The sequence below is a fragment of the Bradysia coprophila genome, chromosome IV (genome assembly GCF_014529535.1).
Source record: "Bradysia coprophila strain Holo2 chromosome IV, BU_Bcop_v1, whole genome shotgun sequence".
NCBI classification, from domain to species: Eukaryota; Metazoa; Arthropoda; class Insecta; order Diptera; family Sciaridae; genus Bradysia; species Bradysia coprophila.
The window spans coordinates 4787440-4802452 of NC_050738.1; the positions used below are offsets into that span (position 1 = coordinate 4787440).

General features: G+C 34.8%; 1 protein-coding gene across 2 annotated transcripts in view; it reads left to right on the forward strand.

Annotated features, from left to right (window-relative positions):
* The window catches only part of LOC119085930 (putative uncharacterized protein DDB_G0288043), a 59877-nt gene that overhangs the window by 37632 nt on the left and 7232 nt on the right, over nucleotides 1-15013 (forward strand). For both annotated transcript variants that reach the window (XM_037196482.1, XM_037196483.1), the window contains exon 2: nucleotides 5447-5620. In XM_037196482.1, the coding sequence (XP_037052377.1) occupies nucleotides 5447-5620 (174 nt within the window). The remainder of the gene's footprint in view (nucleotides 1-5446; nucleotides 5621-15013) is intronic.

The following is a 15013-nucleotide window of genomic DNA, read 5'->3' on the forward strand; positions in this document are numbered from 1 at the left end:
TTCAGTCGCTGATTTAGCCTTCCTTTGTCATTTGGGAACGTTTTCACAATGTCATTCGTCTTCGTCTCTCAATTGTAGATTTAGCACAAGGTTCGTTTACTGGAAACGGTACACTCACGCCAGATCATTCCAATTCGGTGGAATCAAATACCAATGACAATGTCACGGATGATTCGAACGAAGGTAACTTCAGTCGCTGATTTAGCCTTCCTTTGTCATTTGGGAACGTTTTCACAATGTCATTCGTCTTCGTCTCTCAATTGTAGATTTAGCACAAGGTTCGTTTACTGGAAACGGTACACTCACGCCAGATGATTCCAATTCGGTGGAATCAAATACTAATGACAATGTCACGGATGATTCGAACAAAGGTAACTTCAGTCGCTGATTTAGCCTTTCTTTGTCAATGTGAATGTTTTTACATTGCCATTCGTCTTCGTCTCTCAATCGTAGATTCAGTAAGTACGTCTAATGGGAGCGAAGAGATCGAACATCCACCATTTGACGGTGCAGCTGAAAGTATTCGCCACGAAGCAAACGAAGCTCATGAGAAGTTGTCACTGCCAGTCCTATTAGCGAATAATGACTGCCTGGAGTCTTTTACTAAAAATGCATCAGGACGGAAGAGGCAGTTTATTCTCTGCAAAGTTTGCAGAGATTTTGAAGATGTCGCTAGGAAACATTCATCAAATCAGTTGGTTCCATTCGCAACTGGTATCGTAGTGGATTGTCAAAAAAAACTGGAACGAGTTGTTGACCATTTGGAATCTGCTCAGCATAGAGAAGCAACCTTAGCAAAACGTAACCGGGAATTGTGGGAAGCTCGCAGCGAACGACACGAATGGAGAAGATATTTGACTAAGGAGAATGAATATTTGATTCAAGAACTGACGAAGATGGCTGTCGATGTATACAATGACGCTCTACATGGTACGCTTCCATGCTTTAATTGGGCCAGTAGATCCCTAGCATGCAAAAGAGGTGAACATCTTGTGAAACATTTCAGTGAAAAGGGTGAGAAGTGAATTTCACAACTACGCCTTTTGATCGAACTAAAATAATCTCATTGTAGGATTTGACGTCGACCTACCTCCTTTTGAAATAACTGACAAAATTCTACGGTATCGTAACCCAAGTGGATACAACGAGATGTTGAAAATTATCGCGAACATTGAAATGGCTAAAATTATTGAACGCATAAACAAAAGTGTCTGCTACTCAATCCAAATCGATGGCAGTGTCGATAGAACTCATAGCGACAACAAATTCACTACTTTACGCTTCATTGAACGTGATGGTAGCATTCAGAGCATTTTCCTTGAAGTATCGTCACCAACACAGAATGGCGCTCACGGTTTACTGGAAGCAGTGCTATCAGCGATAAAGAAACTTATTCGAGAGAATTTAGTATCGGTCACAACAGATGGTGAATCTGCTAATTCGGGCCCAGCAGAAGGGTTGTGGAAATTGTTGGAAGACGAACTGGGACGTAAAATTCTCACAATGTGGTGTACTTGTCACCGATCAGATCTGGCTTTAGAGGATATGGAAGACGAGGTTTCTGGAATTACGTTGTGGAAGTCAAATATCATAGCTTGCGCAACATACTTTCGTACATCGAAAAATCGCACTAAGCTTCTTGAAGAATGTGCAAAAGCCATTGGTATCGATTCCCTAGCATTTCCAGCACATAACGAAATACGATTCGCCGAGCATGGTAAGAGTCTACTGAAAGCCATCATCCGAAATTTAGCCGCATGCAGAAAAGTGTGGTCGAAGATAGCAGAATCTTCATCATATGATTACACACGAAAAGATAGATTGAAAGCTTCCACCTTTCTCAATACATGGAAGGTCGATTCTGTTCAATATAAACTGACGGCGTTTATGTACGACATTTACGATGTGTTCACTAGTTTGCAGAAGGGTTTACAAAAATCGTATTTAGTTTTGCCCGACATTCTAACACTACGAGACGGTGCTTTGAGAAAGTTCGATGTTATTATCAAAGGACCATTCCCTGGAGGAGAGGAGGAGAAAGCATTGAAAACAATTTCAGAAAAAAATGCTATGGTTTTGAGTAGTTGTTTCTCTTCGTCGTCAAATAAGAGGTCAGAATTTTATGAAATTCGAGATAAGGTTGCTCGGTCATCCAGAGACTACTTATCACAACGTCTGAACGTAGATCAAGAAAACTCCATTCAACTGATGAAAAATGTACTCTCTGCTAAAACGTGCGCCACTTTCATTCATCATTCTGTCAATGCTTTGAAGTTATTTATTCGCAAAGACGATGAAGAAAAAGTAAATGCTCTGGTGAATGACATCTGTGAACAATGGCCAGTACTGGAGATTATTCCACGATTGGAAACTTCTGATATTGGTCTCTGCTACAGCGTTCGATTACGCCAAATGTTTGTAAAATCACGAGGTGAACTCCAATGGCTACTTGGTGCTTTTGCGGTCACATCGCCCCATAGTATGAATACTGAGCGAGCGGTGAGTCATTTTAACAAAAATAAAACGATTCACCAAGAAAACTACGAGCTCGATCGTGTATCTCAACGATTAAATATTTCATTAAATTGTGTTGGGACGGCATATTTTGATCCACGGCCAGCAGTAACAGGATTCCTTGACAAAACGGAACGTCGATTTCGACCAGCCGACATAGAAATATACCAAACACATGATTTTACGAGGAAGTTCTTTAGAAAGGAAACTACTGTATAAACGGTAACTGTTTGAACTATAATTTTAATAAAGAAATGGTATTTGCAAGATTTGTTTGATTCAGGATCGGTCGTGAACATGAACCAATGAAGAAATTGAAGTTTAAAATAGAGAATGTGAGGCTTATATGTTACTAGGAATTATAGCCGGAAAAATTCTGAAAGTTGAGCTAATCTTAAAAATTTGAAGTAAATATAAAAACGACTCGCATTGTGACAGACTATGGAATGATATCTCCAAACAAGAAAATTCGTTGGTCAAATCTTCGAACAAGGGATTCCAGGGAGGGAACTTAATTAAAATAAAGTCTGTGATAACTCTTTTATTCACCCAAGAACACTCGTTTTAGGTTTTGTTTTGACTTTGGACCCTTGAGTGCAAAAATATGGGCCCCTGACAAGATGCGGCGACACTGCAAAAAATCCTTACTTTAGTCCCTGCTTTGCAGTGAAGTGACAATGAATTGATTAATAATTTTAACTTCAAACAGAACCGAAAAAAGGTTGACTCGAAACAATAATGAAATTATCAATCAATATCATTAAATCTGCTACTTCTATTGTTGAAAGCGTAGTCTGGGAGGTGATTGATACAAAATCTTTTACTTCATTAGTTGTAATAAATTATTTGCTCTATAAGAAAACTCTCACCAGAGCTCATCATTAATTTTTCTCGTTGATGTCGATAACATATGACGTACTGATGTAGTCCAACTGACGAGCAGAAAATGTCATCGATACTATAGGTCTATCCCAAATGCTGTCATATTATTCCAATTACCTCTAATATGATAAGAACCCGACTTGACAACGACCCAACAACAATAATTTTCTAAACAATTTTTTTTTTGTTGATTTGAAATGTCAATGCCGGTGAAGTTAGATTCTTTACTGTTTCCATTTTAATCGAAAAGAGCTTAGAAACTTTTCGATTCTTTATTTTTTTGTTCGGACATAAATAAAAAGTTAGGGCAAAAACGTAGACAAATGTTTTGGGTATGACAATAACACAACAATGTCGCTTGTATATAATGTAATATTACACAGGCATGGATCGGATTCCTATTCATTTCAATATTTATCCAAATTAACCGTTGTTGTACACCTCTTTCTATCTCCTTCTTCACTTCACCGTAATAAACGGTTCTGTGATATGTTTTTTTCGATTTTACAATTTACGGCATTCTTTCATCAATTTTCGATTATTGACTTCAATTCTTCAATTTTCCACACCACAATAGACTTATAATGCGTTCACACACACGAAAAAAAGAGGGCACCTTATCTTACCTGTTTCAGCCACTGTTGCCATTGCAATGTGTATATCCGCATGCTTGCTAAAAAATGTTAACATACAAAATCCAGACATATTTCAGATATTTTCTCTTCCTTCGATCTAACTACATTTTGTATATGAACACCCATGACAAATTGTCGCAACATATATAATGTTGAATAGCTTTTAGCATTCTGTTTGGTGAACTATATACAACAACACGATAAAATATTATTAGATAAATGACATGAGTGAGTACTTGTGTTCTGAATAGATGCATGCATCTACCTTGTCATGTGATTTTGTTGAATTTGGTACGGATGCCCACATAATGCATATATACAACACTGTCTGTGGATGTCGGTGTTGGAAGATAATAATAATAATAATAAATAGTTTAAGTTGAATTATTTTCAATTGCATGTTAAATGAGAGAGAATATCCGGTATATAAAACGTATTTATTGAGTCGAACCGGATATTGAACAATAGCGATTGATCCGTCCTTAAAATGCACTCGAATTATAATGAGAGGAGATGCTTTAAAGTACAATACTATTGAATGCATTGAAATGAATGCGATGGGGCTGCTGCTCAGGGCGTATTTTAATTCGCTTAACCATAAACGGTCGGCAATAGCACCAATGTACTAATTTAAATCACGGTTCCGATCGCTAGTTATTTAGGTCGATTCATTTGTCACAAAAAACCAACGAGCAAAGAAGCGAAACCGTAGCTACTGATTTAAAATCTCTGTCTGTTTTAGTAGTGCTCCTACCTGTTCTCATATTTTCGATGGAATTTTCGTTTCGATAAGTGCCGAAAACACCTTATAACCAAAGCGTTCACTGTTATTTATTCACGGATCATATGCCTAAGTAAGAACAATATAGAGCCAAGAATAGAGTCATGTTGTCTTGATTCTGCAATATTTTTTTTCGGTTAAAACAATGTCACGTCTACGCGAAGTAACGATATGTTATGGGCTTTTATCCATCGTACACACGTGCTTCCAACGACGGATTTTGAATATAATTTGCAATAAATCCATATCCGAATCAATGTGGAAAAGTGTGAGTTTTTGCAAAGATTTTTTTTTTGGGCTGAAGTCAGATAGATAAATCCGCCGAAAGGATGTGTTTTATACTGTAATCCAAGTGTTTGACGATAAATTTGATTAATACATTTTGATATGAATCCATAGGAAGTATGAATGAAATGAAATATTCTTAAGGCCATCAACGGCAATCACTTCTTACTCTCATATGAATTTTACTTGCACAAAGTCGTGACCAATTTGCATAATCTATTTAAATGCAACGTTTTATGTGCGCAAACAATACAAATTTCACTTACAACAATAATTGCCACCACACCATAAAAACCATTGAACGATCCATACTTATCCCATTAACCAGGTTTATTGTTTCGTTTTACAGATGCTGAAACACGTGCAAATATCGCCTCTGAGAAATCGATCCGATTCGCTATCGATACGTTCCACAACATCCTGTGCATCGTCATTATGTGGAAGCCCCGAACCACCATCGGAACAATTGAGAGCAACATCAAGAGCATCCAGCTATTGTAGTTTAAACGATGCTATACCACAGGTAATTATTGGCCAGTTTTTTTTTTCATCACGAGTCTACACAAATCTATTCAACACCACACCTGAACGTACAATCTGTTTCCTTTCTAGAAATGTTTTTTTTGTTGTAAAACAATGATCATTTTATCGTAATAATATTCATAAACTCTTTTTTTGCGCTGTGCATAAATATTGTTATGATGCAACGGGTGTTCCTATTGATTCTGTAAAAGGTATATGGACCGTACTAGTCATTAAACGTATAACATATGTGCGGCTAGGTAGCTATATTATAGCGTCAAAAATGTGTTTGGTAAGAAAATAAATTCAATGAAAAAACAACCTTTTCACTCTACCAAACAATGTGATGCAGCACGTGTTCATTTCCTTTTTTAAATTAAAATATTTTTTTTTGCTTTGGTTCGCTTCAGCCCGTTCCATAGAACGTAGTATTTATTTGTTAAAACAACAGGAAGTGTCACATTACATCTACTTTAACAATTGGAAATTGTTCTAACATTTGAATCATTATTTGAATGCTGCTGCATGTCTCTCTCTCCTCTGACAAAAAGAAAAACTTCCAAACAAATTTCATTTTCATTCCACACTATAAAGATTATGTTATAACGACGCTCCGTATGTGTCTTCTGAAATTCAAACTTCTGTTTCGACTCTATACGGCACCGAGATTACGGAGCTAAACTCTTAATTCTAAATTGTTCTTTAATCGTCTGTTTGTCTATATATAGACCTTCTCACTAAATGTATTAATGAAGAGCATGTGGGACGACACATGGTGTTTGAAATTGTACTTATATGATTTACGTTCAAACATCGTACACACAGACGAAACTCGTTAAACAGATTCTCCGTAACAGGAACTTTAAACCGAAACGATTTTCGCTAAAATATTTGAAGAAATTCATAATTTGACATCTGACGAGAATATTTTCGAGGATCGGAAGCGTACTTGTCATATTTTTGGGGGATTATAATATGCTTTTGATGGGAATAATTAAAATTCACTTAATATGCCTGTTGATAGAACAAGTTAAATGGATACATTTATATACGTGTTATTCAAATCATATTGTAACGCATATGTTAAACGCTTTTTCAATAATATGTCTGTGCAAAATCGCTTTCATCTCTTTAGTAAATAACGAAGGATTATGAATCGACAGTACTGAAATATGAATTGTCTCAATACCGTCTACACACTTACAGGCCCGGACTGTCTACCAAAACGCCCACCGGGCAATGTATAAAATAAATTTCAAAAAGCCCGCAGAAATTTGAAAATTTCATACAAAAATTGAAAAATCCTAGCGGACACAGCGCTGTCGCCCCATATGACCAGCTCGGGCCTGTAACACACACATTGCAGTTTAATTAATTCGTGTCCTGAAATTCATATATGTTTGATGCACAACTTAACGTGAATGCATTTTGCTTCAAACAGTGTCACTCAACCGAATGCCTGTGCATTCAGTGACTCTCTTATTGATTTAACACAATAGCTACTCATGGTCACATGGTACATTGTATAGAACATAGGCGGCAATATAACAGCAAACAGCAAAGTGTGAAAGGAAATTAGGATGTGGAACTAATATGCATAATACGAGCACAGTGCATCACTAAATGTCAGTACCATATGCAACATTGCCATAATACGTTTGCCATAATACTCTTTGTCTTTCTACCTTAAAGTGCTGGCAAATTTTTGTCCTTTCGTTTTAAAGATTTTGAGAGAAAAAAAACTTATGAAAAGTTAAGAGAATGTGGTCGATTTGATTGGCGAAAACAATAATACCAACGGGTATGAGTGCGACAATAATTTAATGAAATCAGTGAAATAAAAGTTTTTCAATTTATTCTCACGAAAATAAAGTCTGCCGCCACCGAAAATAAAGAACCGGTCGACCTTAATTGACTCCTTGCGGTGATCAGAACTTTATTAACCTTCCACAGACGACTATGTCATATGTCATTTACAACAATGTAAAAGTTGACCTCTGTCTGTGTCGCAAGAAAGCCATCAAGTATCATGCCAAAACTTATGACTTTCGATTAAAGTTTGTCGAAAATGCTTGATAGAAATGTTGTAGCTGGTATATACCGGTGACAATATCGTCCTTACACACTTAATCCTGATAGTTACGCTCTCGTTATTATTAATTCCAAAGATAAACACCTTCAATGAAGGTCCTTCATTCAAATTCAGTTTTCATTCTTACTTCAAAATATATTTGCCAAATTTGCATTCAATTTTACGTAAAAATTATAATTCTTATACCGGAGAACTCTGCGTAGAATGTACACAGACCCAAGACATTATTTTTTGTACATAAAAAGAATGAAATATCTCGAGAATTACCATATGAATTTTGTCTAACTTGGTATGCATAGAAGGATATCGAATATGTATTCGAAAAACATACAATAATCGTTTTCTTCCACATATTTATTTGTTCCTCAAACAAGGGAAAACAATCACCGAAGATTTATTATCACTTCAAGTATAATTTATGTACATACACATTATGCATTGCATATACATACAGCTATATTGCGGGTGTTGTTACGTATATTTATGTACACTTTAAATAACAAATAAAATATCAGAGATATTATTACGCGATGAATGCTATTGCTTCTTCATTTTCTGTACAGAAATAGTACATTACCTACCAATGGGGTATATGATGGAAATGGTACTTCTTGTGTGAAATTTACCGATCGAGGCGTAGTCGAGGTCGGTAAACACAAGTGGTACCATTTATATGATTTACCCCATTGCCAAGTAAGGTATTTTATTCAAAAACTTGAGGTAAAAATTTGGCTCCGTGAAGTAAAGTCAACTTTCATTCACACGTTTCTGAATAAAAGAAAATCACCAGAGATGATTGTACGTAATGTGATGATAATGTTTGTGCTCTCAAGTATTACATTATATATTGCCACACATATAACAACATAGGTGAATACAGCGCTAAATAATATTTTAAATACAAGAGAAAAATGGAAATATCCTCGTTCAATGAAACGGAACTGCTCAATCAAAGTATGTACTAACAAATTGTGTACAGTTTGCATTTATGTGTGTACCTTTCGTACATCTACTTAACGTAATACCCGTTGCTACGTTTTAATGTAATTCTTTTATTCTGAAATAAATTGGCATAAAATGATGTTTAAACGCATCAAAGTTTCTGCATATTGAAGCTCTTTGTTTCGTATGTATGAAAGGGAATTAACGATGAAAAATCTGAAAAACAATCGCCGTTTGCTTTTTACTTTTTTGAAATTAAAAGTTCTGAGAATTATCTATCCGTAAATTGTAAACAATGTTATGTATCTCGATAATGTGTGCGGCGTATATATACGTTGAAAGAGTTAAATTGATGAATAATTATCGGATGATTGATAAAGGTTCTATACAGCACAGTTGATGATAATATTATATGAAAAAAAGCCACGAGCGAAGTATTAAAAAAAAGTTGACAGGAAGTCGCATTGTCATGGCGCCTTTTCTATGTATTTAAAATCAATTTAAATTTTTCTGTGTGTTTGTCTCTCTCCCTCTATCTTTCATTCGTTCTTTTTTCCATCAGGCCGTTTATGAGAAAGGAAAGTGGTGATTGAAAGGTGCCGATAAAATGTACTGGTACCTAGGTGTGTACGCATTCCATGTATTTTCATGACATTTTCAATTTTCTCGGTCTTGCCATGGTTATCAAGTTTTTCATTGCTCTCGAGTTATTTTTCATTTAATTTTTTTTTTTCGGCGACATTTTTGTTGTTATCACACTGATTCGGTTATTTCACCCAATTGTGTTAAATAATCCTTGAAAGTCAAAGGTTAACTTTATCGGTGATACGTTCATGGATTATGGAAGTAAAAGATAACTCTGTCAATTGGAAGACTAGCAAGTAATTGTGGGTACAAAACTCCAAATACCCTTAATACCAACTAACATTTAATGCTCAGTTTAACTTCGGTCAGTGTTCGTCAATATTGTAGAGCTGCTGTCACACTACCGGAACAGAATATCTCGCGAAAAGTAGATTATTGCCGATTGCCGAAATGTATTCACGCCATAAGATAGGTCTGGCTTCTAATGTAATAATAAAATAAACCTTTTAAACCCTTTCACTTTACTAGGGAGGGAAAATGCCTTTTCCTCCACTTGAGGCCGTGAAACGATGTAATATACCCGTGAAATAATGTGATTTCTCGTATCACGATGAGTAAAAGCACCTCGGGCCAAATCCCTCGGTTTCTTTTACTCATCTGGACACAAGATATCATTGGTATCATTGGTACAGTAGTTTACTTTTAAAAACAACAAACGGATCGACATACAATGCTACAATATGGAACATGTTCTGATTTAAGTATCAAGTTTTGTCTATTCCAAATCTTGTACTTCTTTAGTTGCATTATAGATTTTACTATGTAAGACAAACCTAGCTAGATATCACCGTTCATTAGATTGACGACGTATCAATAACATATGATTAGCCGGTTATAAAAGGTTTTTGCACGTGATTTTCTTTTGTAAAAAAAAACAGCTTCCGAATTAGAAGTCGTCAAGCATAAATTTTTAAACAACCCTTTTCTTCCCACGAAAATGGTCAATAACAGTGAAATGATTTTTAAAAATAATCAGGAGAGGAATTACGGCTGCATTTCTCTATTCTCTACTCTACCTGGTAGAGAAATATTGTGCACATTCTGTGCACAGAAAATGTACAAAATGTGTATGTAATGTGCACATAATATATAGTACACATTTAGTACACATATTGAGCATATTCTGTGCACAGAATGTGCACAATATTTCTCTACCAGGTAGAGTAGAGAATAGAGAAATGCAGCCGTAATTCCTCTCCAGAGTTGCTACTATGGGTTTCGTACAAATAATCCGTAAATATACAAAGACCGAAACGGAACTCTGATCTCTATTTATCTATTCTATGTCGTGTCGTAGTGGTAGTACACTAACAAACCATTTTAATTCCAACATAACACCGCATAATCTTCATTCATCCCTTTTTTTATTCATCACATCGGAGGTAATTATTATTGTCTATGGTGGTGTTTAGAATGCTCTACTGGTATAGACGTTATGCGCCTATTGTTTTTATAGGATCACTCTTTTTTCTTGTTGTCGTTCGGTATGTTATTTTCTCTAAACGAAAAAAAAGAAAGAAAATAAACGAAATCTCAAATGGAAAACGGATGTTATGTTGATTTCTTAATTTATATTATGTTTTTAAATGGGATGCCTTCTTTTCAGTCATTTAACCGACACACACAGGATGTCGAGTCGAATTCTGAACTTTGTATTAATTAAGGTTTTTCTGTTACAATATTACTTACCACATCGACATGGAAATATATGCTAGTAGGTATGTACGTTGTTTAATTATTATTTTGAGAAGAATATTAATATTTATCGTTAAAAATGGTAAATGTAAACATTGTTGATGTTTGAACATTGTTGATAACAATATTCAGGAGTCAATATCAACGATTTGGTTATTTTTTCTACTTCGTTTTTTATTACGAGAAAAACGGAAAAAAAACTGAAGCAAACATAATTCCCACGTTGTTCATCAGTGAACGGCTTGATTTAGAGCGCGTACATGTGTGCTGTATAGGATTTTATCGAAGGGAATACTCATTAGTTAAACGATAAGGGACAGTACATTGTTGATATAACCCCAATGCTTGACCATTTCGTTTTTTTTTGTTTTGTCGTAAATTTGGTTTTTAATGATTGCCTTCAAACCATCATAAATGAGCAATTTAGTGTGTCATGAGGGACAGATAGACGTCACATTCCACTCTATACTTTATTAAAGCAAATTCGGCAAATTCTCATGAAAGAGGAGGGATTTTAAAATTGACGAACACCGTGGAAAGTTTAGAATGAAATCCTTAATTCATTCAGTATTATACTGTTGTCTTTTGTCACTATTCACTTGAAAACAATAATGTCTGAAGCGAACGACGAGATTACTCTCTCTAGCAATCAAACTACTTTTTTTAATGTTGTTAAAGTGCAAGAAGCCTTTGGAAATTACATGTAAATTACAGCGTAGTCTGTCAAAATGTAGAATAGTCTTTGTAGAACACAAAGAAATAAGTTGTGAATCTGACACAGAGAGCTGAGAGTTTGTTTGCTAGAGGGAGTATTGGATAAACCGTTTCTTCTAATTCTGAAAAATGAGCACTGACAACAGAGCATAACATTATCTAAGGATTTTCAATAAAGGATCAAGACCGCAACCAATGTTATAAATTGTCGATTAAAGTAATTTTTCGCACAATAAAAGGTAAACGACCTTCCTTCGATGAATTCCAACCAAAATACATTACCATCTGTATGTCGAAACAACATTTTAAGCAGTTCATATTCATTTGCGAATATAAAACAAATTTAATTTAATGGAACCAGAAGGGTTGTAGTATATGTGCTTTTCCATAAGCAAATTTAAATTTCCACTGTGGCGTTCGTATTCCGCTTTTAGCTATTTAACATTTGTACTTTTAATTGAAACGTAGATAGTAGAGATACAGCTCAAAAACTGACATAAATTCACTCAACTTTCAAGATTATTACGTAAAGTTTTATACCGTTAACAAAAGGGCTGTACAACACCAATATTAATGTGACACATGATATTCCGACAATGGCGGCTTTGTACCAAATTTTGAATGAATTTATTCTGATGGTTGGTATATATTTACGTCCTTTACGTCTGCTGAATGTGATAGCAGCGCCTGAAAAAACATTTTCATAAATATTCATTTATCGGAATAAGAAAATGCTGTAGCAAGTGCTATACATACACCCAAGTCACATTAAGTCACATCAAGCGAACGTTTATGAATGGAGCGATTTCTTCTATTTTTTGTTATTATTTTCTTGAATGGAAAGTCTGCGATATTGAGCGTATATTGAATCCAGGCCAAAACAATCGAAGTCGTTTTCGAGTATTTTTCACAAATATTTAAACAGACACCACTTCAATCGTAACAATTTTCAGATTTCGTTTTTTGAACGGAAGTGTTGTGAATAAATAAGGAAGGGGTCGTCAATTAAATTGATGAGAATATTGACTGAGAAAGTGGGAAACACACTTTTTAAGCACAAAATTATCATTCGTCATACCATGGTCATCTAAAGCGGCTGTTGCAGCTTACTGGTAAAATAAGCCATACACCAACTTGATTTGCTTGTACACCCTCCAAGCGTAGCGGAAAAAACTTTGTTTATCAACTTGTTTTAATTGTTCATTCCCTGATGGTCCATCCTTCCATTAGGTCACCAACCATAATCATGGTAACAACAATAAAATTACATAAGCAGAGAATGTGCTGGACAGACTTTCTAATTACATATTTGAAATGAACCTCCTTCTTTAACAAACTACACGTTTCCTCCATAATAAATATCAGTTTGACAATAAATTCTCAGAATTCTAGAAGCAGAGTGCTGCCGACAGACTAAAATACTAAAATAGCTTCTCACCGTTGATTGGAACATCTAAGAATCTTCAAATTAATTAATTAATTCTTAGAAACAATTTTCGTTGCTTCACTTCGAAAGACTAATTGGAAACATGATTAAATTGATAGAGTCTTCTTTACGTTGCATAGAAGTTTTTAATTAGTAAATAAACTTCGTTTGGCCGACGATACAGGTAAAAAATTTTCTCTTCCTTTTGTCAGCTAATTGACAACCGAATCTTTAACTTCTTTCGATCGAAGTATTTTCAACAAATTCACAGAAAATCTTTTACTTCGTTTGTTTCACACACATTTTTGTCTATATATATGACATCAGTACACAGAGTAAATCGCTTTTTATAATGGGCGATAGGAGATATCACTTGAGATTTATCAACTCAGCTCTGTAAAAGATTATTATTTCCGATTTTTCAATCTCAATTTTTCAATCATTCCCAAGGTCCTGTTATAGTGATAGAACATTTCCAAAATAGAGTTTACTCTAATTGTACGACTTTGAATGAGATTTAAAAGTCATAACTGTCAAGTTGAAGTTATGATGAAAGAGAAAGAAATATTTTGACAAGTACCCCAAGACAACTTATGATAGACTGGTCTTCGGTCCTCTCGCTCTCAACGTATCATGTTGAAAGAGAAAACAATATTTTGACAAGTACCCCAAGGCAAGTTTTAATTGACTAGTCTTCGGTTCTCTCGCTCTGATCATAACAGTCAATAAAGCGCTGACATTTGCAATTTTATGAAGTAATGAACTAGAAATGTAATAGAGTTATACGAAAATCTATTACATTTTAGTTTCCCAACAGCGTTTCCCTATTTTATTACATAAAATTTATTTTTTTGATGTTTGACTGTCATCGAAAATGATTTGATCTTCGGCCGAAAAATCAAACAAAAGGAAACAAATTTCAACCGGGTCGACAAGAAAAACAGCAACAACAACAAAAAGAAAGAAGGAAAAAAAAATCACATACCAAGCGGTAACGACAAACTCAAAACGCAATGAACTGTACAAAATTCAATCAACTTCTACTCAATTAACACCAATTAAGCTGCTATGGAGTGCCACATGTGTTTTAGTCAACGACCATATATGCCATAATTATAAATCATTTTGACCGTACATTCAATGGTTTTTGTTTCGTTTCGTGTCGCCCATTTAGAAAAATGAACCTTTATTTAGTACGCTCGTTCACATCCACACGAAAAAAAAAAATTGTAATGGTTGCATGTTTATAGTCCAACCATAGAGTTGTACGGCTCGACGGATCAACGTGCCATACGCTGATGTTATTAAACAATACAGCAGCTAACCCAGCTAAACATTATATTTATATCGAGAGAGGAGAAGAAGAAAAAAAAATAATGTAAAATTCACAGGAAATCCGGAGCAAACTTTTTTTTTTTATTTGTTGTAAATCGTGTCAATTAACGTTATAGATGGATTGATGAGGTTCGGAAAAAAAAAAGAATGAAAAAAAAACGAGAGAATCAATTCAGAGTAACTTTGATGGTTCGGTACGTCACGGAATGTAATTTTATAGAAAATACCTTTGTAATGAGTTAATTTATTTAATTTGCTTCAATTTTGCGCACAATCTTTTACAAGTTTAGGTCACAAATGACACAAATCGTAGCTCTGATCTTAAGTGACAGATTTTTTTTCGTATTTCTTCTATTAATAGAAAGTCCATAGGTAGATAATGATTAATTTGATCAAGTTATTCTGGGTACCAGTTTGATTTCTACGCTCTATTGTAATACATTCAATGAATGGTAATTATACCTAAAGCCTAACGATATTCGCATCGATTGATTTGATGGATGCTTTGGAAACTGTAGGATTCTGAATTTAGATTCAGATTTCCG